The sequence below is a fragment of the Humulus lupulus genome, chromosome 1 (assembly GCF_963169125.1).
Source record: "Humulus lupulus chromosome 1, drHumLupu1.1, whole genome shotgun sequence".
NCBI classification, from domain to species: domain Eukaryota; kingdom Viridiplantae; phylum Streptophyta; class Magnoliopsida; order Rosales; family Cannabaceae; genus Humulus; species Humulus lupulus.
Window position 1 is genome coordinate 298191980 of NC_084793.1, and position 27003 is coordinate 298218982.

A 27003-nucleotide genomic window follows, 5' to 3' on the forward strand; every position below is an offset into this window, starting at 1 on the left:
AGTTTTCTATTTCTTAACTCGAATAGTTAACACTTTTGCAAACCTATCATTTCAGTGAAGAAGAGTTTCAGTAGTAATTGCATTAAAGATTAATAGAGTGGATAGTAGAGAAGATTAGGATTCCTATTTGTTTTATAGTGAATTCAATCCAAGGTTTTGCTATTATTTGTTATTTGTTTAATTTTTAATTATTGCTTCTGAATATTATAGTTTCTTTTGCAGTGTCTAAAAGAATCAAGAATTTTAATTGATCAAATAGAATTAAAAAAATTGATTGATTGGTAATTGATAAATCAGTCATTGAGAACGATACTTGGTTTTTACCATATTATTACAAATTGCGACTGTGTGCACTTGCATAGCTAAAATTTCGCAACAGAATCCTTCCCGAGCCTTTAAGTTTGAGTCCTCACAACTCAAAACCTCATTTAGCCACTTTCCCTGACTAGAGTTGTAGTGTCCCAAATCGCTAATAAGGCTTTGGGCCTTGATTAGCGTGTCGGGAGGGAAATAATTGATATAATTATGCTAATATGTGAATTTGATGATTATATGATTAGAAATGCATGTTTATGTGAATTAAATATGCATGTGGGCCCCATTTTGTTAGTAGGAGTATATCTGTAATTTTAGCCCGTTGAGGGCATAAATGTGTATATTATGATACTACGAGTGAGTGGTGATATATATTTGATGCACGATTCGAGACGGTCCCAGGGAGTAGTTTAGTTTAATAGTCACAACGGTGTTGAATACCCGGCTCGGGAGGAGCCTAGAGGTATTTTGGGAACACAGTTGGTCTTCGGGATTTATTGGGTAACAGGTAGTAATTTAGCAATTATTTGAACATGTTGGGATTAAACATGGATTTATAGGAACACTCGAGGATTTAGTGGGATGTGGCAATCGATGAAATTGCCCTTGGTGGCACTTGAGGATTAAGATAGACTTAAGGGGTATTTTGGACTTTTGGCTAAGGGATAGGCTTAAGCACTTAGGTTGCTGAGACTCTAGAAGGGGTTAGAAGGAAACAGAAGGAAGATTTCCAGCTCTCCCTCTCTCATTCGGCTCGCTCCCTCTTTCTTTGGGTTTTGGAGTTTGTTGAAGAAACTTAAGGATTCAAGGCTAGAACTTTGAAGATTAAAGCTTGTGATGCTTGGGGAGTAGCTCAAGATTGAACTCATCTCAGGGGTAAGCTCCTAAACTCAATTTTCTCTGTTGAATTCTGCTGAGAATTGGAAGTGGCATGTGAGCTGAACTATGATTTGGTTTCGATTATTTGGAGAAGTTATGAGGTTTTTTATGGGATGGTTAGGATGCTTAGGCTGTATGGATAGGGAATATGGGCTTCATTAATGATTGAGGTATGAATTTGGGGTTTAGGCTCGAGGAAAAACGCAGAAAAGAGGTTGAATTTCTGGGTTTGGGCTTGGGTCGCGACCCTGCTCTTCAGGCACTGCAGCTCGTGTGCTCAAAGAGGCTGGAAAATCCTCTGAGTTGCCTAGGCGCGTCGCGACATTATAGAAATAAAAGGGAAATTGAGGTTTTTAGCCCGGGAACCCAAATGTTAAGACTCGGGAAGGATTCTACTACCCAATTTAGTAGATACCAAGGTCCCGGAGACTAGATTAATATTCTGAAGTTATTTATTGGGTTAAGGCTTGATGGATGGTTATTATGAATGTGTTGTGACTAGGTTTTCAACGAGTCTCGGATTACGGGACTGTGCTTGGGATCTCATTGGCTTATCAGCTCAGGACACGGGTAAGAAAACTGTTGTACCCGTAGAGCAGGGCACGACCCTATTGTTTATGCTTAATATATTTGTGGATATATGTGATTGTTATGCTATGTTATGCATGTTTGTGAGTGAACGGCGAAGGTTGGGAATGGCGAAGGCCGAGAACGGCAAGAAGCCCGGTACGGCAAGGGGCCGAGATCGACGTTGAACACACTGAGTACATGCCATTAGTGCGAGACCCTCCAAGGGTACTGTATCCACCCTCTCGGTGAAGAATGCGAACCTAGGGCCTGGTAAAGCGCCTGGGACGACGTTGGCCGCTATGTGTTTAGTCTATTGGCTGTGTTGTTGTATAGTGTGGATTGTTATGTATATGTTATATCTTTTGTGGTTAGTTTTCTTGCTGGACTTTAACTCACAGGTGCTCTATGGTGCAGGTAAGGGCAAAGGGAAGGTCGACCAACCATTAGTAAAGAGAGCGTGGAGCGACGGGTACATGTTCGGCCTGCCTAGCTGCCACGACCAGGGTTATTTTGGGAAATGTATTGTTTGTTTTGTCGCCTAGGTAGACTGTACTTCTATTTTTGAGTTGTAATATACTTTATAAACAATATTTTTGGGATCCCAACTGTGTAACTTTTTAATGATATCAACGAATGTCGAAATGTTTATACTTAATGTTATTAAACGAGTTTTATTTCAGTTTAGTCACACTTTTAACCTAAAACCTCGATTAGCAAGCTAATGGCACATTTTTAACTCATATAGTAACGAGTCTAAGGAAGTAGGACGTTACAAGAGCTGCGGCCTGCCCCTAAAGGGCAGCGGCGCGCCTCTAGGCAGAGATCCCCAAACCACAAAGGCACAGGGCACGCACTGTGGCCCAGCCTGCCAGGCTCCAAGGCACGTAGAGCAGGGCACAACCCTATTGTTTGTGTTTCAGGGCACGACCCTATTGTTTATGCTTAATATATTTGTGGATATATGTGATTGTTATGCTATGTTATGCATGTTTGTGAGTGAACGGTGAAGGTTGGGAATGGCGAAGGTCGAGAACGGCAAGGGGCCGAGATCGACATTGAACATGCTGAGTACAGGCCGTTAGTGCGAGACCCTCCGAGGGTACTGTATCCACCCTCTTGGTGAAGACTGCGAACCTAGGGCCTGGTAAAGCGCCTGGGACGACATTGGGCGCTATGTGTTTAGTCTATTGGTTGTGTTGTTGTATAGTGTGGATTGTTATGTATATGTTATATCTTTTGTGGTTAGTTTTCTTGCTGGACTTTAACTCACAGGTGCTCTATGGTGCAGGTAAGGGCAAAGGGAAGGTCGACCAACCATTAGTATAGAGAGCGTGGAGCGACGGGTACATGTTCGGCCTGCCTAGCTGCCACGACCAGGGTTATTTTGGGAAATGTACTGTATTGGTTTGTTTTGTCGCCTAGGTAGACTGTACTTCTATTTTTGAGTTATAATACACTTTATAAACAATATTTTTGGGATCCCAACTGTGTAACTTGTTAATGATTTCAACGAATGTCGAAATGTTTATACTTAATGTTATTAAACGAGTTTTATTTCAATTTAGTCACACTTTTAACCTAAAAAGGGCAGCGACACGCCTCTAGCCAGAGATCCCCAAACCACAAAGGCACAGGGCATGCACTGTGGCATAGCCTGCTAGGCGCCAAGGTGGTTCTGAAGAACCCCAGCGCCCCTGAGTTTATGCAGGCCGCGGCGCTCCCCACGAACCCAGAATTCCAGTCGAACCAAAACCCCTAAAATCAGTCTCCAAACCTTAACCAAACCTAGAATTGAGTCTTAAACTCAACATAACACATTATAAGGAGCATATTATCATTAAAAACTAACCCAAAACCTTACCACAACTCAAAATTCAAACTGTTTAACGCCCAAAACATGCATCCACTAAGTAGTGGTTGTAGTATAGATCGGGCGATCGATTCTACAAAGAGGCAAGGAATTAAAGTTAATCAATAAATAAAGTTTAGAGATAAATAATATGAGGAAAATAGAACAAGTGATATTTTTGTTGTTTTTAAGATTTAAAGATTAAAAATAAAGATAGATTAAAGTGTTATGTAACAATAGGTAACAAGTAGGAAGGATCAAGAGTCACCAATATGCATACTTATTTATTTGGATCTTTTTTTTTTTTGATCACGAAGAAAGAACTTCATTGAAAAAACAAGTTGTACAATCAAAGTGCAAAGCACTACAAAACCGAGATTAAACAGAAACAAAGTCCCAATACTAATTACATGTTAAATGCCTTAAGAAGGACTGCTCAGGGACTGAAAATTTCCTAAAATTAACCATGTAAATTCTATATTTAACTACACATTTGATCTCATTAACAAGACAGTTAGCTGATAAAGAATAGTCATCAAATAAGCTTCTATTCCTATTCCTCCAAATGTTGTAAACCGTTGGAGCAGCAGCAAGATTAAGGATGGCTGCCATCAGACCACGCCTAGGCCTCCCAAGCCAAGCACTCCAACTGGTATAATCACTCGGCCAGGCAGAGAAGCCAAACCAGAAAAACAGCAGCTGAAGCACCTGATTAAAAAGACAGCAAAAGAAGAACAAATGATGGTGACTTTCAGGAAAGCAACCACAAACTGGGCACAGATTAACAGGCACCAAAATATGCAGCTTCAAAAGATTATCCCTAGTGAGGAGCTGCTCATTAATCACTTGCCAAAGCATGAACCTATGCTTAGGTAAAGAGAGCTTACACCAGACCGCTGAACAATAAGTAACAGTTTGCTGGTTTAGGGTCGAATTGTACAACTTGGAAGGCTGAAACTTCCCAAATCTTCCAGCTGCCTGAATCTCAAACAGACCAAACTTCTCCTTTAGGCGACACAACTTCCGCCAATACCAGCTACAATCTGATTTCACTGTATAACTCCAAAAACTAATACCTTTCAAATATATCGAATTCACCCATTTCACCCATAAAATCTCAGGCTGCTCAGATAAAGCCCAAATATACTTGGCAAGAATAGCTCTATTCCAAAGAGCACCATCACGGAAACCCAAACCACCATAAGCTTTCGGAAGGCAAACCTTCTTCCAAGAAGCAAGATGAGGTTTACTTCTCAGGCCAGCACTACCCCAAAGGAAGCTGCGACACAATTTTTCAATTTCTTTGACCACACTTTGAGGTAAAACAAAGATACCCATCCAAAAGTTACGAAGGCCAAATAAAACTGAATGTATGAGCTGAACACGACCTGCATAGGAGAGGTGTCTACTAGACCAAGAGTTAAGCCTTAATCTGATTTTTTGCAAAATTAAATCACAGTCCTCGTGACGCCACTTAGTAGGCCTCATAGGAACCCCAAGGTACTTGAGCGGAAAGGACCCAACCATAAGATTCATCTCCTGAGAAATGAAGGTTCTCACATGAGAAGAAACTCCGCCAAAAAAGATTTGAGACTTGGCTGAATTTATAGTCAAACCAGTGGCTGAACTGAAATCATCTAGCGCAGCTTTGAGAGTAAAAACAGCCGAGTGAGTACCCTTACAAAAGAGGATCAAGTCATCCGCAAAACAGAGATTAATTAGCTTTAAACTCTTGCACATAGGGTGAAATATGAATAAAGGATCGAGAGCAGCAAGTTGAATTCTCCGAGTCAAATACTCCATAATAAGAACATAATAGAGGAGACATTGGATCCCCCTGACGCAACCCCTTCTTACCCTTGAAATTCCCTTGCACTCTCCCATTCATGAGTAAAGAATAAGAAGTATTTCTCAAACAATTCATAATCCAACCTATGAACTTCATAGGAAAACACAGAGCATTTAAAAGGTCCTCCAGGAATTGCCAATCTACCGTGTCATACGCCTTGCTCAAATCAATCTTTATGGCACATCTAGGAGAAGTAACAGCCCGACCATAATTTTTTATAAGATCTTGAAAGATCATGATATTATGAGCTATTGAGCGACCCCTAATAAACGCCCCCTGGTTTGACTGAACAATCGCAGGAAGGACCAAAGCCAACCGAGAGCAAATAAGCTTAGCTATACATTTATACAATGTAGTGCAGCAAGCAATTGGCCTGTAATCAATAGCTCTAAAAGGATTGGCCACTTTAGGAATTAAGGACAGCGAAGTTTCATGTAATTCTGAAGGGAAACTCCCTGTTTCAAAGCAATTACTGATAGCAGAACAAACCTCCTTACCCACAATCTTCCAAGCAGCCTCGAAAAAACCTGATCCGTAGCCATCCGGACCTGGCGATTTATTAGCAGGAATACTAAAAAGAGCCAACCGAATTTCCTTGGGAGAAAAGGGCTTTAACAGCAAGGTTTGCTGCTCTATAGAAAGCTTAGAACCCACTTTAATACAGTCCAAATTAATGCTGCCAGTAGCTGAACTCCTACTCCCCAAATAACCTCTGAAATGCCCAACAAAATGAGAGACTACCTCAGGAAAATTATCCACTAGCTGACCATGATCGTTGACAAAAGAGGCTATACCATTATCAGCTTTCCTTTGCTTCAGAAAAGCAAAGAAGAAAGCAGTATTCTGGTCTCCCTTTTGTAACCAGTCCACTTTACTCCTTTGGGTCAAAAAACTATAATACATTTTTTCCTGAGCTAGAAAATCTTCAGCAGCTGCCTTAACTTCTTGCTGGACACCAACCTCTAACGGGTAAGCTTGGGCTTTTAGCTGAGCAGCCTGGTAATTATCTTTAGCCAAATCATATCTCACACCAATATCTCCAAACTTATTATGGTTAAACTTCTTTAAAGCATGCTTCAACCTCAGGGATTTTAAGAACAAAGCCCTTAAACCAGTAGCTTTAACAGATAAATTCCAGCTGAACCTCACCACTTCCAGGAACTGAGGATGGACAGCCCAAAAGTTATAAAACCTAAACAACTTTGTACCCAAACTCACCTTAGGCTGACAATTGATAATGCAAGAGCAGTGATCGGAAACAACTTCCCACTTAAAGACTGCTGTAGCATGAGGAAAATGATCAAACCAAGTCTCATTAATGAAAACATGATCAATTTTGGAATAGATGCGAGCTGAACCACTTTGATTATTAGTCCATGTAAAAAACGACCCTAAACTCTTTAAAGGAACCAAATGAGCCACCTCAAGCCAACGAATAGAATCCATCAGCTCAACACCAGAAATAGGATTTCCTCCAGCTCTATCCATACCAGAAAAAGGAGCATTAAAATCCCCTAAAACAATCCAAGCTTCATTCACAAGAGATAGTCTAAGTAAGCCTTCCCATAAACTCCTTCTACCTTCTATAGTATTCAAACCATAGACAAAAGTGATATAGAATCTGTGCTTCTGACCAACCATCGAAACCAAGCAGTGAACATATTGAGGAGACTCCTCAATGATCTTAAGCTTAACAAAAACCTTCCTCCACACAATCAAAATTCTACCCTCTATAACCATACTGGTATAAAAATCCCAGTTAGGCAAAAAAATTTCCATAAAATCCAAAATTTTAGGACCCTTCATCTTAGTCTCAACAAAACCTCCAACACCAATTCTAAACCGGCTACAAATATCCACAACTACTTTATGCTTATTACTACTACTCAAACCCCTTAAATTCCAACTAAGAATATTACTATTATCCATTAGTTGAAATAGAAAAGGGAATACCAGCTTTAGGACCATACACCTGCTCTTGAAGCACCTGGAATTGATTAAGCTTGCCTTGAACTTGATCTGAAATCTTTGTGACAGGAACAGACTGCTGCCCAGATTTTGGATGAAAGGCTACCCGCTTAGGGGTGAGCCACTTAGCTTCTTGCTGAAACTCTTTATCATTCACAGGGATTGCTTGATTAGTGTTTTGACTACCATCTACTGTAGTGACTGGTACACTCTCCTGTCCGACAATAGTATTCTGAACCCCTACTTTTCCCACAGAACCCAGATCCACCGTCTCCAGACCAGAAGATTTTGCCCCCTCATTATTCGGCCGAGCCATCACCTCTTCTTTTGGTGTAGTTTCCTTTTTGACCCATTTAGATTTCTGCTCCTTTCTACACTCCATCTCAGCATGACCAAAACTAGTACAAGCTTTACATTTAATAGGAAGCCACTCATACTCCACTTCCTGTTCCATAATCTAACCAAATTCATTCACAAATTGGATAGTTCTAGGGGGACTATCTGTTACTTCTATTTCCACAAGAACACGAGCAAACTGAATTCGAGAACGCTCCTTAGTGAATTTATCGACCATTATCGATTTACCAAGAGTGCTCACAAGGGCACTGAGACATTTACTTCCCCAATACTGCAACCCTAATTCAGGCAATCGAATCTAGAGCGGAACTGAACGAACCAGACGAATGGCACTAAGCTCCGCAGACCAAGGTCTAATAATAACTGGTTTCCGATCAAAATGAAGGATTCCATCTTCAAGAACTTGATCCCTAGTAGCTTCATCATTGAACTTAACCATGGTTAATCCCATTGTCATTCTGGAAATCTGAACTATCCCCAAATGACCCCAAACTCTTTTAATGAAACCTTCAAAAACAGCCATGGGAGGATTTACCCCAAGCACCATGCATATAACAGCAGAAGTCCAATTCGCAGATTGGACCTGAACCTCTTCTACATCTATCTTGGCATACTTCCTTCCATCTTTGAACAAAGGCTCAGAGAACTCAAGTTTTTGATCTGAAAATGAGAGTTTCCTAGCAGAAAATTGTTGCCATTGTCGTTGAGCTGAGGCTTGAAAGTCCCCTTCCTCAACCTTATCCGCCCACATCGCCCCATGTGAAATCGAGTCTTCTACCCTATCTCCATCAAGATCGTCATGCGGAGAGCAATCCGTCTCAGGCAATCGTAGCTCATCTTGAACTAAACCTCTTTCGTCTACTCGAGCCCCATCTTCTATGTTCAACCCATCCAAATTGATATCAGTATTAACCTGATCAGTAGTGCAAAAAAAATTCGGATCCCTCTGCTCTTGATCCTGTAGTTTCTCTTGGTCTTCCACCCTGATTGCAAGCTTACAAACCAGTTTTTTCCTCTTCGCCATGGGAGAGAGCAAAAACCGAACCCAAGCTATAGAAGATATTTATTTGGATCTTTGATTCACAAAAATTACACAAATTTATAGTTCACATCTCAACTATTCATTTGGAAGATTTAACATTAAAACACAAATATGTTTTACAAAAATGTATTCAAGTTATTATTATTCTTTACCATGGAAAGATGAGATAAATCTTATGAGAAATCTAAAAAAGACATTATACCATTGGCAATAATGCAATAAAAGATTGGACATAAAACCTAACACAAATTTTTTTTTTTTACTATTTATAAAATACATAGAAAGAGTATGACTAATTCTATATAGGTTTTAGCAAAAGTAAATATATATTAATGAGATGGAGAAAATGATAAAGATATTATCTATACTATTTTTACTAATTTGATAATACATAGAAATTGCATGACAAAATATATATACTATTAGTAAACATAAATATAGATAACAAGATGAAGAAATAGAGATGAAGAAGTAGAGATGAAAGAAAATAAATCACTAAAATATATAAACTTTAAGCACATGGTGAATCAAAAATACCAAACAAAGTCATAGTGCATATATGATCATCCTAACCTTCATAAGAATGTTAGCCTATTTATATGCTAGACATTCTCATGAAATTCTAGAGAGAATATATGAGAAATGAGACTAAAATTTGGTAGAGTTTTGCTACCTAAAAATTACATGCAAAATGTGAAATGAGACTCCCTATTTATAGAGGGAGAAAATGACTAAAAAGAAATTAAACAACAATTTGAGGTTTACAAAATAAATCTTAAATATTAATAATAAAATATGATTTTGAAAAATCAAATCTTATTATAAATATTAAATTAGTTATTATGGTATATGGTCAATATGTCCTTTTTCTAAAGCACAAAAAAAGATGAGCTTTAAAGCTCAAAATGGAAATTTGCAAGGCCCAAAGTGCACAAAAAGTTGGGCCAAGGGTGGCTGGTGGCAGCTGGTCCATTGACCAAGCTAGTCAATGGGGAGGCACCACGTAGGCGGCTGGAGTTGAAGAAGAGTGGCTGGTTGACCGGGTCAACGGGCTGGAGGAGAAAGGGTCTTCGTTGGGCTAGTGATGGGCCTTTAGAGTTGATGAGGAAGGTTGGGTGAGGCGTTGGCTGCTAGGGACGGTTGAAGCATGCAGACAGGTGGCGGCCTTGGGTTGGCTGGCAGGAGGACGCATGGCGGGCTGTGGCGGTGACACCTGGAAGTTGGGCAAGGAGAAAAAAGGAAGATTTTGCTGGGCTTAGGCCTTCGCAGTGGGCCTTTTAGCTCCAAAAATGTCACATTTTCTTTGTTTCTTCAATTTTATTTGCTTCTTTCTTTTTTTCTTTGTTTCCAAATGCCAAAAATATCAATTAAATCCTACAAAATAAAACAAACTAAATTAAAATTAAATATTTTCTTTTATAAATTAAATCATATTAATTCCATGAAAATATTAATTAAAACTTAATTTATTTTGACAATTAAAATCAACAAATGTGTATTTTTGGGCAATAATCACAAACCTTGAGTTTAAAACTCAAGAACACTAAAATGAAACTAAAAATTCACCAGAATTAGAGTATAATTCCTTACCTCAACTGAGCAATTCGACCCTAAGTTACTCCCAACCCAATTGTTGCTCCTCCAAGCTTCAATTCTAAAAAATTCTCCTCAAAATTCAAGAAATTTCTTGAAAAGTAATGGGAGAGGGAAATGGACAGGGAGTGAAGTGCTTAGTGTTATCTGATTTCCTCATTATGAAAGTTTGGTTCGATTAATCTAGTCCATGGGCATGAAATGACCAAAATGCCCCTTGCCCAAACCTTAGCTCTTTAATGCCCTTAAGGGAAAAATAGTCTTTTGACACCATTTTCCACTAATCCACAATTAATACCATATTTCCCCAATTAATTCCAATATCCCCAAATTATCTTCAAATAACTTCCCATTATCCGACAAATTTCGACAATGTACTAAATTACCAAAATACCCCTAGGCTCACCCCGAGCCGGATATTTAATCCTCATTGTGATTAAACCGTTAATTTGCTCACTAGGATTGTTTCATGCCGAATAACTCAAATATATCCACATAATAATGTGCTTAAATCACAAATCACAAAACACAAATATTTACAAATACACCATCAACAAGTCAAAATTACGAAAATACCCTTCTAATAAGAAACGGGCCCACATGCATGCTTAATACACCTAAACATGCTATACTAGTCATATCATAATAAAACTCACATAATTCACATAATCATGCATATAATCATAGAAATGCAGATAATATCCATTTATGCCCTCTCGACACACTAATCAAGGCACTAAGCGTGATTAGCAAATTTAGGATGTTACTGTTGGGGTTTTATGCCCTAATTAAAACCCAAATTCTTTGTAATCTCATTTTATTATAAATAAAAGAATAGAAATCATTTTTGACTTGGTCAATCACTTTGCTCACATGTTTTATTTTCATGATTATTTGTTTAATATAAACTTCTATTAAATCCCGAGCATATAGCTAATCTTATTTATAGTGACGTCATCACAGTGGAATATAAATATGATTATATGTTAAAAATAAGTTAGTCCTAAGATTAGTCAGTGCACAGGATTTACACTGACTTGCCAATCTACGATATGATCTACTTACACATTACAGTGTTATGTTCTTTCCAGAACATTAGCAAAGTAGATAAGATCGGATGTATTTGTTACATTGGACTGGACCGATATTGACAGTTGATAAGATAAGTAAACATACCGTTATTATCTATTCTAGTCATATCATATAGTTGACCATAGGTCAATTCAATCTCAATTCTGAGTGGTTAGTATTCTAACTGATTGTATTATTTGAGTTATTTGACTTGTTCGTTACCAGCTTACCCTACGGTCTAGCCCATACTTACATCTTGGGAACTCGGTAGTATAATTGAGTGGGAGTGTTAATCATAGATATGAACATCTATAGCTTCTGATGAAGAAGTGAAATGATAATTTCCTTTTAGTTTGGTTCAAGGTGTTAAATGATAGAGATCTCATTTCAGTAATTAAATTAATTTACTGAAATATCATTTACAAGGAACTAAGTGTTTTAAAGATAAAATACAATGAGGGGTAAAACAGTATTTTAGTCCTATCTCATTGTAGACCGTCTATAGAGGATTGAGTGACAATTGTGGCTGTAACAATGGATAATTAATAGCGTATCTACATTTGTTATAGAGTGTTCTATGGATTCAAGAGTGCAATTCCAAGTCTATAGTGGAGTCACGAGGAATTAATAAGTTAGTAAATTTATTTGTTAGATTTATGATAACTTATTAGAGCTTGATTTCATAGGCCCATGGTCCCCATTGTACCTTGGATAAAATCATCTAGATAGTCTCAATTAATTGATTTAATCATCAATTAGAATTATCAAAGTTGACCAGGTCAATTTTGGATAGTTTCACAGAGTTGTGTAATTTTGAGAAGAAAAGAGAAATTATGACAGATTTATTAATTAAGATAAATTAGTATCTAAATTAATAAATAAATTTAAATCAAGGTTCAAATTATAAATAATTAATTTGATAAAGTATTTAATTAATTAAATCAATAGAAAATAATACAAGCCTTGATTTTAAGTCCAATGGGCTTATAATCAAATGAGAAATTTCACGGGCCTATAGCCCATGATAATTTCGACCTAGGGCTTCAAAATGGCTATTATTTTATTGATTTTTTAATTAAATTAAATGGCCTAATTGAGTCTATAAAAGGAGTGCTTCGAGAGAAGTCAAAACATAAGTTTGATAAGTCACAAGTCAGATTTTCTGATAGTTTTATATTCTCGCTAAACACAAGTCCTTTTCTAAGCCACTTTGTTATTTTCTCTTCTTCTCTCTATATCTATCTCATTTGTTGAGAATTTCCCACACTAGTCTAGGTGGTTCTAAGGATACATTGGAAGATTGTGAAGAAAATAGAAGATCGGTTCAGTTTCTTGATAATACTCCGCGACAGAAATGATACAAGAGTTAGAGAAACTGAAGGAAGGACTCTTAATTCCGCTGCGTTACTGTAAGTATTCTATTCTTTGTTTCTCTTTGAATTCAATTTTAGAAACATGTTTTAGGCTATCTCGTATTAATTTGTTTAATATTAGATATACATAAAAATAAATAAAGATCCTGCATAAGCTAATCCAACAGTTACATCCCCTTTTGTCTTCATCAATTGAGGATCACTCATTTGACCATCCCTTATTCTCTCCAAGAGAGTAAACTCTAAGATAAAGTTGGCTACTTGGCCCACCACCAACTCAATTCCAACTCTAATCAAATCCTCTACTAATTCTTTGGGTATCTACCTTGAACTGAATAACTGTCCCGAACCTCTCCGACTCAAAGCATCTTCCACCACATTGGTTTTCCCTGGATGATAGAGGATTTCAAATTCATAATCCTTAACCAATTCTAACCAACATCTCTATCTCATATTTAGATCATTCTGAGTAAAGAAGTACTTCAAACTCTTGTGATCAATGTATATCTCACACTTCTCTCCATATAAGTAGCATCGCCACACTTTTAGTGCAAATACCACAGCTCCTAACCCCAAGTCATGAGTAGGGTATCACTGCTCATATTACTTTAATTGTCGTGATGCATCGCAATAAACCACAAACTTCTCTTGATCTAATGGAAGACTCAACACTGGCGCAGTAATCAATCGTTGCTTTAACTCCTAGACGATGTTCTCAAATCTGTCTGACCATACAAACTTCAAATTCTTATGTGTCAACTCTGTTAGTGGGGTAGCAATTCTTGAGAACCCTTTTATGAAACATCGGAAACACCCTGCTCCTCCAAGGAAACTTTTAATCTCAGAAGCATTCCTTGGCCTTGGCCAATCTCTAACTGCCTCAATCGTGGCCGGATTCACCTTAGGCCCATCTTTGTTGACAATGTGACCGGGGAATGTCACCTGAGGTAACTAGAACTCGCATTTCTTGAACTTGAAATGCAGTCTGTGCTCCCTCAATATCTGTAGTACCAACCTGAGATGCTGCTCATGCTTTGCCTCTAACTGAGAATAAATTAGTATATCATCAATGAATACAATCACAAACTGATCCAGATAATCCTTGAACACTAAGTTCATCATATCCATAAATGATTGGGGCATTAGTCAATCCAAATGACATAACTAGAAACTCATAATGCTCGTACATCGTACAAAAGGTTGTCCTTAGAATATCTTCCTCTTTGATCCTCAGTTGGTAATAACTAGATCGAAGATCAATCTTTGAAAACATTGTCTTTCCTTGCAACTGGTCAAATAAGCTATCAATCCTTGGGAGCAGATACTTATTCTTGATGGTCAACTTGTTCAATTTTCTGTAATCAATAAACATCCTCAGCGACCCATCCTTCTTCCTCACAAACAAGACTGTTGCATCCCACGGTGAGAAACTAGGTCTGATAAACCCCATATCAAGTAACTCCTGTAACTGCACCTTCAACTCTTTCAGTTTTGCTGGAGCCATTATGTACGGTGCCCTGATTACTAGTTTCATTCCAGGTGCCAATTCAATAACAAATTCCATCTCCCGGTGCGATAGCGATCCCGGTGGACCATCGGGAAATCCATCTGAAAACTCACTGGCCCATCTAGTTCCTGATGGTCTAACTGACACAACCCTGGTGGTACCCACCACAATAACTAGGAATTCCATAAACCCAAATAGGTCATTTCTTTCAACTCAATAGTCACCATTTTTCTCTTACAAACCATGGTTGCTCCATACTTGGCTAACGAGTCCATACCCAAAATCATATCAAAGTCTTCCTTAACTTGCTCAATCGAATCCACTGATAATTCTCCACTAGTAATGATTTGACCTATCTCTTAGAGACTACCAATCCCCCAGTAGGCAAAAAATTCCCAAACCCCACAGTATAATAATCACATGATCTGCACAATCTATATATCCCTCTTCTAGATAAAAAGGAATACGTTGTACCAGAATCAATCAACACAGTATAAGAAGAACCAGAACTAGAAAGCTGACCTATCACTGCTGAGGAACTAGCCCTAACCTCTAACTGCGTGAAAGCGACCAATTGAGCTAGAGTTAGGTTGTCCGCCTCCTTTGGTTCTTCCTTCCTCAGTCTTGGGAAATCCTTCCTAAGGTGCCCAACCACTCAACATAAGAAGCACACCCTCGCTCGGCATTCCCCCAGATGGCGCCTCCTACACCAAGTGCACTATGGGTAAGTCTTCCAGTTCTCACCCCCGTCCTAACGGCTACTCTGAGCACTTCGAAACCCCTTTCTCTGGTTTAGGGGTGCTAAATGTGTCTGTAACCTTTCTTTTCTGATTACTGGGGCCTCCGCCACTGTCCGACCCAGTAAACGCAGGTACCACTGTTTGAGACTCGTGCCCTACGACACACTCTCTCCATATTGCATTCTCTACGCCCTCAACAACAAGGGCCCTCCCTACTGCCTGAGCATAGGTAGAGATCTCATGTACTAGAGCGATCCTGATGCCCTGGGATACCCCATAATTCAATCCTCGAATAAATAGCTCCTTCTGAGCTACATCCGTCGATACCAAATCAAAAGAAAATTTGGCCAACCCATCAAATTTATTAACATACTCTGTCACTGCCATATTTCCCTGTACCAGATTCATAAATCCATTCATCTTCGCAGTTCGAACTGCGTCACTATAATATCTCTCATTAAACATGTTACACCAAAAATTCGAGGTTAAAGTGATAACCTCAAACTGTAGGCTCGTAAAAAGTAAGCTCGGGATTAAAAAAATGTTAGTAGTACACTTGTACAAATTTTCAAACAGTTTCAGACCTATTATCAACGCTCGGGCATGAGTCGTAGGATTGAAGATTCCAACCTTCTCTGACGGTTGAGTTCGATCGACTTTGAAAGGAGGAGACAAAATTGAAATGATGAGCTCGAAGTTTGGATGATCTCGAAAGCACATTAAAGCAACGTTCGAGCTCGATGACGTGTTTACCACACGGAAAGACTGTTAAGACATCCCTATTTCTTAGGGATTCGGTAAAACCGTGTGTTGAATCCTTATTTTTATGGGATTATTATGTACTTAATGCATTTGATTTGTATTATTAATTTTTATATTTATATGAATTTAAATATTTGATTGTTACTTCCTTGAATTTGGGGGAAGATATTCCTACAACCAGGTCTATAAATAGCCTGAACTTGGTCATTTGTAGACACATACAATTCGATACTGAGAAGAGACTCGGCCAAATTGCTCTCACTTGAAGCTTTTACATAGAGTTCATAATAACAATGACTCGTGGACGTAGGCAGATTATAACTGTTGAACCATGTTAAAAATCTATGATTTCTTCTATTCTATTTAAATTAATTTTTTTTTGCTCTACATAATTAAGTTGACGAAAAACGACGTCAACAATTTGGTGCTTTCGTTGAGAGCATTTAACAATCTTTCTTATTGTTTAGTATAAAACCTCCTGCGCAACAACAATGGCCTTCTTGAACATCCCTGGAACCAGTAGGCGACCATTGACTCAAATCCCCAAGGAACATACATCATGAACTAAGAACCCTCCCCGAAGGCCTGGAAAACAACCCATCGTTGAGCAGAGTCTTAATGAGGGGAGTGCCTCATCGTCTTCTAGAAGATGGTCTTATTCCTTTTTCTTCTTGCTGCTCTTGTTGGATTAGGGTTGGGAGTGGGTCGGAGATAGCGTCAAACAATGATGGCATCCGTCAGAGATGGCTTCTCTTTCTATGCTTCTTCTTTTATCTTTTGCCCCTTTGTTCTTCTCCATTCCAGGTTGCCAGCCATGGATATCTACTCAAAGATTTTTCCATGTGGGTAGCGACACTTAGGGCGATAAATTTGGGCGAGATTTAAGTAGAGGAGTTGGACTTGAGCGACGGGAAAGTGGCTAGTGTCAAGGAGGAGATTTGGGCGGAAGAGTCGGACCTTCTTCTTAGTAGGGTGGTTGTTGTCATCGTGGCTAACATTAGGAGGGTTAGCATCATGGTGGCCAGAGGTGCTCAATGAAGCTCGTGGTGGTGTTGGGCATAGGAGTTCGCCGTCAAGTGGTGCCTCTAGGCAATGATCCTCAATATTTTTTCTCAGTGTTCATATCTGATTGTTATGGCAGATTTAGGTTAGTAAGATAGAAAAAAAATAAAGAAGAACACGAGTTTTGATTTTTGAGTTTTTGTTTATTGTCTAGCTTATGTTTTTTTTTCATTTTTCATTTTGTTGTTCATTTACGCAAATTTTGGCATTTGGGTTTATTTTAGTTTTAGAGTTTGAATTTGGGTTTGAGACTACCATTGTAGAACATTTCAAGAGATGAACTCCAGTGCCATTTAAGATTTTAGGTTGTGTGTACAATTTTGTGTTTGCAATTGATTTCGATATTGAAATTTTAGATTTTAGTTTGGACAAAAGATAATCTAGATATTTAGAAAAATTATGGGATTATTTTGTTGATTCTTTTAGTTTTCAATTTAGTTTTATATTCTTGTTAATTTTAATTAATTTATTTTTGAACATAATATTTTTTGATTTATTTTTCTAAACTAAAATGATTTTTTAATTAATTTAACAATTTTTAATCTAAAAAAATTAATGAAAATTAACATGGAGTGACAATGATAATAGATAGTCACGTGTGTTCATGTTGGCAAATAACAACAAAAACAAAAGGAAGTTGCAAATTTGCTATAGTTTGGAGATTAATCCACCCAAAATTAGGTTTGAGGAGTTAAGAAGGTGTTTGACTCCTTAACTTAGAATTTTTTTTTTTTTTGAAAACAAGGAAAGTGTTTGACATTGTTTTCATAAAATAATTTTTAAAAACAAAGTTACTAAAACACAAGAAATTTTGAGAACAACAACAAACAACTTTGAAATTTTGACAACTTTTTGTTGTTCTCAAACTTTTTTTGTCAATTTTTGGTCTCACATCACTTTTTTAATTATTATTATCTCACATCATTTATTCTCACACCACTTTCTCTCTCATTAGTTTCTCTCACATCAATTTCGCTCTCATTAGTTTCTCTCTCATCAGTTTCTCTCTTCTCACATTCTCTCACATCATTTTTCTCTCATTAGTTTGTTTCTCACCACTTTCTCTCTTCTCACTTTCGATCTTCTCATTTTCTCTCTCATCACTTACTATATCCTCATTTTTTCTCAGATCACTTTCTCTCTCCTCACTTCACTTTCTCTCTCATTTTTTCTGGCATTTGTTTCTCTTTTCTCAATTTCTCTTTCCTCAAATTTTCTTTCCTTATTTTAAAAGATTTTTCTCTTTGTAAATATATTTATTAATTTTTTATTTAAGAATTTAAAAAAAATAAAAACTAAATTTTTTTTTTAGAAAACATTAACCAAACACCTATTGGTTTTTGAAAACTACAAAAATTATTTTTTGTTCTAATTTATAAAAACACAACTTTGAAAATAAGTGTCTTAAAATATAAAGATAATGGTGTTTTGCACTAATTCCAAAAAAAAAATATTTACAAGAAAACTTTATTTGGGGTTGGTGCAAAATGATCCTTAATGGTTTGTGGAAGTAAGTAAATGTACATGTTTTTAATTTTGTAGTAAAATAACCTAACTAACTTTTTAATATTACATATTACCAAATATGTCATTTAGCAAATTACTATTTTATTCTAAATATTTTAATATTATGGTATATGTATATTAGTTTTGTTTAATTAGTTTTTAATTTTAAATTTATTTTGATTTTTTTTTTCGTTTTTTATGGGTTGGTGAATGATATATCATACCACAAAATATACATATTGAGTTGAAAAATAATATACTAACAAAACTTACAAAATTATTACTAAAAAATGTATATATTATGCTAACAAAATTATATACTACCATTAAAATGTATATGCCATAATACAAAAGTATATACTACCATTATGTATAATAAGATAGAAACTAAATATCATAAAAAAAAATGATATACCATACTACAAAAAATATATACATTAGTTGGAAAATAATATATCAACAACTCATAAAAAACTTTAAAAAATCAATATAACTATAAAATAAAACAAATATACATATGCCAATATATTAAAGTCATACGCTCCTAAATAAATAAATAAAATGATAGAAAATGGCAATTTAGGTAATCAATAATGTAAAATGATAATTTATCTATAATTTAAAAAATGAGGACATTAGATTCTTGATGTCATTGTTCTGAGCCATTTAATATAATTTCTCGAAAAAATTACAAATAACACAATCATTTAAAAAAAATTGATTTATACAGTAATCCAAAATAATTACTAAAATACAGTCTATATGCATACAGTCGTACTAGTTCTCCCAAGCAATTATAAATCTTTTATTCTATTTCTTTTATATTGTGATAGAATTAAATTATACTATTTATATGAGATATATTAATAGAATATAAACACATATTGATGGTGCTTCATTGATTTTCAATATTTGGATACTGTATTCATATATATATATATTGTCATATTTTTTTTATTTTATAACTTTCATATTATATATATACAACATAAATTTATTTATTAATATTAAAAAAAATATTTATATTTATATAAATTATTATAATTTATCCGTTACAATATATAATTAATTGAAATTAATATTAATAGCTATATGGTCACAATATCATTATTCTTTGAATATTTTTAAAAATGTTAGCTACAAAATAACTTTCTTACTTTCTAGTTTTAAGCAAATTTTGTTACAAAAATGAATTTTTTGAGTTATAAAGTAGTCTATAATTTTTTTTGTTGACAAAAAGACATTTTTTTCTACTGATTTTTCTATAAATTATTCACAACAATGTAAAAGTTATTTTACTAAAATGTAACATATATTTAATTGTTATAATGTAGTAACATTAGTTATTGGTTTAATAATTGTGTGTTACAATATAGTTGTTGATAGTCACTATTTTAAATTTTGAATATTTTTATATTAGATTTGTAAATCTTTGTTACAGTCATCTTGATGTTAAAATTATAAATTATTTTTGTAATGTTAGTTACAAAAGTATACTTTTTAGTTATAAAACTAGTTTTGTTAATAATTGATATTTGTAGCAGATATATACAAAAATGTAAGCTATTTACAATTGTAACAAATGTTTACAAGTTTGTAAATATTGTTCACAAAAATACTATATATAACTAGTTTTTATTTACGGTTTTTCCACTCCGTATTTACACTATTGCCCCTCCGTATTTTTTACAAAAACTCTGTAGGTTTGTAATGCACCATATTTATCATTTTTTTGTGCATTGTTGTAGATTTCACTAATTTCTCAACTTTATTTCTAAATTGGGCCGAAAATAAACTTTGGGCCAGGCCTGCTATTAAAGGCTTAAGTTTAGTAGTTGTAGGCTCAAACCCAAATCTCTCCTTCTTCCTCTTCGTCCGCACGCTCAAGCAACAGACTCCTTCCTTCATGATCATGATGCTTGCTTTATACGACTTGTGACGAGACCCATCAGTGTATGTGACGGAAAATCTCTCCAGCAATTGGATTTAGGCGATAACAAGCCTTTTCATTCGAACAGAAGTTGATTACAGGACCTGTAGATTCACCATCTCCGCCCCCAAGCCATGAGCTGTGAAGTTTGTCAACTCAAAGAATTGGTGAGATTCTTCTTCTGGGTTTTCGACCCGAAGTCCTAATTTTGATTTGGGATTTGTGTGAATATTGATTTTGAAGTTATAAACTTGGTTTATTTTCAGGAAGTGGGTCACTTTGAGTTTGAGATACAAGAAGTTCTGCGCTGTAAGTTTTCTATAATGATTTGCGTTTTCCTCAGTTGGGCTCTTCTTGTAATTTTTTATTTGGGGGGGAAGTTACTTATTTTGTGTTTTGTAAATTGAATGGCTTTGTTTATAAGTAAATTGCTCTTGATAATTCATATTGGGAGTAAAACCTTATGTAAAGTGTTGGGAACATAGTTGTATGATCGTAGCATTGTTGGAAGGTTCAAACCAAAATAGAGATTAATTTAACACCTTGAAGCAGAGTGGTTTTCGACTTCGGGCTCTGTATTTTGGATTACTTATGTATGCCTTCAACTGCGAAAGCGTTCTTGGAATCACTAATCATAATGCTTAATCATCTGTTTCCTCCGGTGCTAATTCAAACGTGATTTTTTAATTAAAAAAATTGGGTTGGCCAATGACATCAAACTTCTGTAAATGGAACAACTTTTAAGATCAATATGGCGGGAGCGCGTCCTATGATGATAAATATTTGAATGTGATTGCCAAGCTTTTATCTTTCTTCATGTGGTTTTTCTGTCAATTTATCATCTAAATAAGAAACCAAAAAAGGAGTCATTTTGGTTGTTGATCTTTTCATCCCAAATACTTTGGATACTTTCTAAAATCTAGGCCATTGTGTTTACGTGATATAAAAATATATAATAGTGGCCTTTCTTTGCTATTTAAGTCTTCTCAGCCCTTAAAGTTATTCAGATGTCCACCATTGAATTAGTAGTTTTTCACTTGTGTCCCCTTTACCTCATTTCATTGTCTTTAAATCGACTGCTGCAGGCATTCTGCATACAATCTTGTTTCATCGAGCTCTAGGTCTTGTGAGGCCCAAAGATGCTGATTTGGAACTTTTTGATATTACATATGTAAGTATCTGTGTTTTCATTATTAACAGTTCTTGTCTTTTGTTGTACGAGTCTTTATTTGTATTGAACTTATGATTATAAGTACTCACATGTGTAATTCTTTTTACTTATTCAATACATGCTCCTTGGACGATTACATTTGTAATTAATCACCTTTTCTTTAACCAAATAGTGATTTAATTCCATTTTCAATTGAAATTTGCAAACTATTGACATCTGATGTAATCAAGCTTCTATCGTTTTTCTTTTTTTCTTTTTTGTACAACTAGATGACTTTTAGTTGTTTGACTGTTATATCTATGGGTTATCATATGAAGTTCTCATGTGTTGATGCGAGACACAAGTATTTGATGCTCTTTTCTTTACACATTTCTTGTTTTACAGGTCCAATGTGGAGATTTGGAAATTGAAAAGAAAATCGAGGAGAAGATAGAGCAATTTATTAGTTGGGTAGAGAAACACCCCAACAAAAAGAGTCAGGTTTGTGGCTTTTATAGGTTTCAATTTACAACATAATGTAGTTTGTGGGTTAACTTCGAAAGATGTAAAATACATGTTTTTTTTTTCTTTTTCTAGCAAGTACATTCTCTTTAAAATGTATGGTGTTTATTTTCCTTCTCCATCAATGTTAGAGGAATCTGTTAATTTAGTACACAAGTGATATCATAACTTCTTAGGTTTGTTCCATTTGTCTGTGTTCTGATCATTATGTAGTCTGGGGTAATATTTCTAGTTTGAATGATCATACTCTAGAATGATTATGATAAACACTCATATAAGATGTTCCTTCTCCATCAAACAGGTTCACTGATCAGAATAAAGTTTGTTCTGACACTATGTTAATAAATTTGGGTATATTATGCAGATATGTTTGTCATTCTATGAAGTGAAGAATAAACAAGCCTCTTGGTTCACAAACAAAATAGAACGCCTATATTGGGAACAGTGGTACATCAATTTGAATGTGTCCCAACTTCCAAGGACACATTCTAGCAAGTCTCATCGTACCAAAGTTGTAGTTGAGCCAGGAGGTACAATTATTCTTTCTTTGAATTTGAGAATTTGACATCTTCTCTCTTGAACAGTTAAACTCAGTTTTCATTTTTGTTGGACATAAGTAGAGAATGCCATGGAGGAGAGAAGCGCTCGAAGGGCAGCTCTTGAAGCATCTCTTCGTGATGTAATGTTTCAAATAATTAAATTTGTGAACGAGAAGAAGGATCATGTTCCCCCTATACCAAATCGTGAGGGTGTAATTTCTTATCCTTATGAAATCACTATTCCCAGGTGACTATTCGTTTCTCTATCTCATTTTATAACCAATTGTTTGTCATTCTTGGTAAATTACAAATTGGTTTGATATTATATGTCACATGGGCCACTTGTGGTTGGGTGTGTGTGAGAGAGGAGTGAAGTGGAAAGTATGATTGGATATAATTATTTTTATTATGTGATTTTGTTATAAAATTAGGAAGGATATTGACAAAAAAGAAAATTATCCCATTGATTTTTTTTTGGATTATAATATTCTATTCAATCTCCATCTTAATGTATATCAATCATAAGAAAAAAAGAATTTATAACTTTGTATCTAATTTGTTCTCTCATTGATGAATGATCAACTCATTTATTCTTGTATGTTTTGTCTTTTATATTTGTTATTCAAGTATTAAAGAAAATCAAATAGAAACATAACAAACATATATGTGTACAAAAATTATATTAGCTTTAAACAACATTACAATAGAAAACGTTGGAATATATTGTCTAGAAAGTCTCTGAATCTCACAAGTCAAAACTAACAGTTAATTTTTTTTTGTATGCTCAATTGGTTAGCTCGTCGGATTCTGCATTTGGGATGGACATGATCAAGAGGATGCTTCAGACTGGACATCCAACCATGCTTAGCTGAACTTTGTTATGTCAATTCTCCAGCGGTGGCTCTTCCTAATCTCACTAAGAGGTCAATATGTGCTCCTGTTAAAGGGTGTCTATAGACGTTTTTAACTTACAAAGCTGGCAACCTTGTGCAGAAGAAGGCTGCCGCTGAGCAATGACATGGGGGCATGGACCTGGTTCCAAAGTGCACATCTTTTTCTATATTTTGTACATATTCTTTATTTGTATACTTATCACACCGTCCACTATTTTTCAAGAATCCAGTCTTTTCCACTATATACCTCATTGTATTATTGTATATGTTGTAATGGAGCAATCAACACCACAAAAGTCCAAGTTTTCTCCACATGAAGGGAAGGGTTCAAGACACCATTCATTTGGCGCACTCAATAATACTCGGTGAACATGACGTATCTTCCAAATATTTTTCTATCAACATTTTGTCATTTCCCATTTGGCACCCCAAATTCAACTGTTAAATCCTCTAGAACTATTTAGGCTTTACAGCAAAGCTTGTCAAATGTCATGTGAAGAAAAGACTTTCAGTATAGCATAGCCCTTCACTTACCGTACTTGTTCATATTCTCCACCATTTCGATTTTTTATATTATTAAAAATCTTTTCAAAACGTGTTTTTTGAATATATGATTAAAGTTTGGCACTCCCAAAATAACCAGCGATCACATTAAAAAAGTCTTACATGATAACATAAGTTCAATGTATTTTTAATACCGTATCTCTCTATTTTCTACTTAAATAGAACTCCACCACTTCAAAGCCCAAACCCCAAAAAATATACAGAGAAATAAGAGAATGGATCAACAAGAAGAAATGAGAGCAACCCACTTTGTTCTGGTTCATGGGGCTTGCCATGGCGCATGGTGCTGGTACAAGCTGATGAGCTTGCTCAAAGTGGAGACAGGGAACAGCAACCACCATGTCCAAGTGACAGCCTTGGACCTTGGTGCCTCTGGCATCAATCCTAAGCTGCTCGACGAGGTCCCCACTGTTGATGACTATGTTCAACCTTTAATGGAGTTCATGGCTTCACTCCCTGAGGACCACAGAGTGATTCTAGTGGGGCATAGCTATGCTGGTCTCTGCATATCTTTGGCTATGGAGAAATTCCCTCATAAGATCTCACTTGCAGTTTTCTTGACTGCTTACATGCCCAATTTCAAGTCTCCCCCTGCACTTCTCATTCAAGAAGTAAGTTTTGTGTATAAATATGTATGTAATTATCTAATTCTCATCTCCATAATGTATATTTTTACCAATCAATTATTATGCTGTTTGATGGGTTGGAAATGAATGAATGATCAGTACTTCAAGGGGACCACATCGATATTAGATAGCCAAATAAAGTTTGAAGAAGATCGACCACTGTCAGTGATATTTGGTCCACAGTATATGAAAACAAAGATGTACCCACATAGTCAACCACAGGCAAGTACATTTATATACACATATACATAAATTTTCATTATATATGTACATATTATTTATATATATATTGAATAATTACACATTAATAATCAATTAATGCAGGAATTAGAATTGGCAAAAATGTTAGTAAGGCCATCTGGACTCTACATGGAAGATTTTGAGAAAAAAAATGTACTGAGTGAAGCCAAATTCGGATCAGTAAAACGAGTTTTTATCGTGTGTGAAGAAGATGAGGTGATGAAGGAAGAGTTTCAACGGTGGATGATTGAGATTAGTGATCCTCCGTTGACTGAAGAAGAAGTAATCGTTGTTAAAGGAGCTGATCATATGGTCATGCTCTCTCAGCCCCATCAACTTTCCAAAATTTTAACCAAATTAAGTTACTCCTATACTACTATATGATCAAAAGTAAAATAATAATGGCTACATTAGTGACTTCTATATATTGACTGCTACAAAAAAATGTCATTATTTATGATGACTTTACTTTTGGCCACAACTCTTTTTATTATTATAGTTATCACTAATAATTTTGGGTTTAAAATGCCATGATATTATTTTAGTAATAATTTTAAAGAGATTAGAACTTAAAATCTCTTCGCTTGAAGAAAAGTGTATTATCATTAAGCTATATTTATAGCCGCTTAGCAATAAATTTTTGTTATTAAAATAATATAAACTTTTTTTTGGGTACAATAATTGTATTGTAGAGAAATTTATTATGATTTTTTTTATTAAAAATAAATAAAAAGAATATATATATTTTTACATTTACATAATGATGTGTAATGGCTATTTGGTAGATTTTTAATATAAGATGGGTACATGTTAAGTATTTGTTAGAATAATATTTTTATTATAAAAAAAAAAATTTAATTATATTTTGAAAACGTAACGCCATACTCTAAAACAAAATACTTTAAGAGACATTAATATATATATATATATATAAGTATATATATTACAATTTTTATAAAGGAGCTTCACTTTAAGCTCTACCGGTGGGGCTCTTCAGTGTTCTCGACCCGTGAACAGTTTTTGGCACGATTTTTTTATGACCGTATATATTGTAATTGTTTAGAGCACCCTGCAAATTTTCAGAAAGTTCCAAATAGTTTATAGTACCGAAAACTAGGTTTAAACATGTTACTTTCCACGCACATAAAAAAAATAGTCATGCGTGCAACAACATGTTTGAACTTAATTTTCAGTACTGTAAACTATTCAGAATTTTCTGAAAATTTGCAGGATGCTCTAGATAGCTACAATATACACGGTCATAAAAAAATTTGCACCGAAAACTGTTCACGGGTCGAGAACCGGTAAGGCTTAAAGTGAAGCCCCTATAAAAGAATTGTTACATATATATATATATATATGATTTTTCTTATTTTTCATGCAAATTGATTTGTTTGATGGGTAGGGTCTATCGGCTTAAAATAGCGGGTGTAGCATGGTAGTAGTTTTTTTTATCGTTACTTTATTTGACTTTTTGAAAAACCCACCCACGTGCTAGATTATTGTAACCCTCGGTAAAACTAGACCATCTCCTCCTCTCCACATTTCGACAAAACCAGGCCATCTCCTTTTCTCCATTCTCCACATTGTTATTTTATTTGATTTTGGGCTATACCCTTTAATGAATTCATTATACATGATTGTTGGGCCCAAAATATTTGGCCCAAAGGGCTTCCCCATTTTAAGTAAGTTGAAGCGGAGCATTTTGGCCCTTGCAGAAGCTCCAGAGTCAGAAGCCGTGGGTCAGAGGCGGTCTACGCCTCTGTCCTCTGCATACTTAATAAACCCGAACGCATTTTGGAGGGAAATTTAGTTATTTCTCTGACTAATCAGGGAGCAAACTTAACCGACTAACCACCTAATATTTTTATTATAAATACCCTGTTCTCATTCAGATGGGGGGATCGAAATCTGACTTAAGCATCAAAGTGTCTTTCTTGCAGGTATTCCTCGATGGTTCGACAATCAGTAGAGTCATCTTCATTGACAGAGAAGGACTGAAGAACCATAATTTGTTGGCAAGTACCTCTAGATTTAGAAAGACAAAGTTATTGCATCAACAAATTGGCGCCGTCTGTGGGAACAATTCTCTCTCT

General features: G+C 35.6%; 3 protein-coding genes across 4 annotated transcripts; 2 read left to right on the top strand and 1 right to left on the bottom strand.

Annotated features, from left to right (window-relative positions):
* Positions 1 to 4015: 4015 nt before the first annotated feature.
* On the bottom strand, positions 4016 to 7202 carry LOC133779723 (uncharacterized). Its single transcript, XM_062219646.1, has 2 exons — positions 5607 to 7202; positions 4016 to 5290 (listed from the first exon to the last, which is right to left on the bottom strand). The coding sequence occupies exons 1-2, from the start codon at positions 7200 to 7202 to the stop codon at positions 4016 to 4018; spliced, it is 2871 nt and encodes a 956-aa protein (XP_062075630.1).
* A 13073-nt stretch (positions 7203 to 20275) lies between these two features.
* On the top strand, positions 20276 to 23719 carry LOC133811287 (autophagy-related protein 101). Of its 2 annotated transcripts, none has more exons than XM_062246159.1 (7): positions 20276 to 20540; positions 20640 to 20682; positions 21459 to 21544; positions 21929 to 22024; positions 22410 to 22575; positions 22663 to 22831; positions 23381 to 23719. In XM_062246159.1, exons 1-7 carry the CDS (start codon positions 20508 to 20510, stop codon positions 23454 to 23456), a joined length of 669 nt encoding a protein of 222 aa, XP_062102143.1. In that variant the 5' UTR covers positions 20276 to 20507; the 3' UTR covers positions 23457 to 23719. The 2 variants fall into 2 exon arrangements, with proteins under 2 accessions (XP_062102143.1, XP_062102144.1); XM_062246160.1 differs by having other exon boundaries at positions 20277 to 20540; positions 22666 to 22831.
* A 395-nt stretch (positions 23720 to 24114) lies between these two features.
* Positions 24115 to 25588, top strand: LOC133811272 (methylesterase 10-like). The gene is made up of 3 exons (XM_062246158.1): positions 24115 to 24652; positions 24767 to 24889; positions 24992 to 25588. The coding sequence occupies exons 1-3, from the start codon at positions 24257 to 24259 to the stop codon at positions 25289 to 25291; spliced, it is 819 nt and encodes a 272-aa protein (XP_062102142.1). The 5' UTR covers positions 24115 to 24256; the 3' UTR covers positions 25292 to 25588.
* Positions 25589 to 27003: the final 1415 nt, after the last annotated feature.

Excerpts from the sequence above, each read along its gene's own strand:
- LOC133779723 (XM_062219646.1), bottom strand. The coding sequence starts at position 7,202 with ATGGTTATAGAGGGTAGAATTTTGATTGTGTGGAGGAAGGTTTTTGTT. Across the intron at positions 5,291-5,606 it reads TGAGCAAGGCGTATGACACG|GGTACTCACTCGGCTGTTTT; the intron begins GTAGATTGGCAA and ends CTCTTTTGTAAG.
- LOC133811287 (XM_062246159.1), top strand. The coding sequence starts at position 20,508 with ATGAGCTGTGAAGTTTGTCAACTCAAAGAATTG. Across the intron at positions 21,545-21,928 it reads AACTTTTTGATATTACATAT|GTCCAATGTGGAGATTTGGA; the intron begins GTAAGTATCTGT and ends CTTGTTTTACAG. Across the intron at positions 22,832-23,380 it reads TATGAAATCACTATTCCCAG|CTCGTCGGATTCTGCATTTG; the intron begins GTGACTATTCGT and ends TCAATTGGTTAG.
- LOC133811272 (XM_062246158.1), top strand. The coding sequence starts at position 24,257 with ATGGATCAACAAGAAGAAATGAGAGCAACCCACTTTGTTCTGGTTCAT. Across the intron at positions 24,653-24,766 it reads CTGCACTTCTCATTCAAGAA|TACTTCAAGGGGACCACATC; the intron begins GTAAGTTTTGTG and ends ATGAATGATCAG. Across the intron at positions 24,890-24,991 it reads ACCCACATAGTCAACCACAG|GAATTAGAATTGGCAAAAAT; the intron begins GCAAGTACATTT and ends CAATTAATGCAG.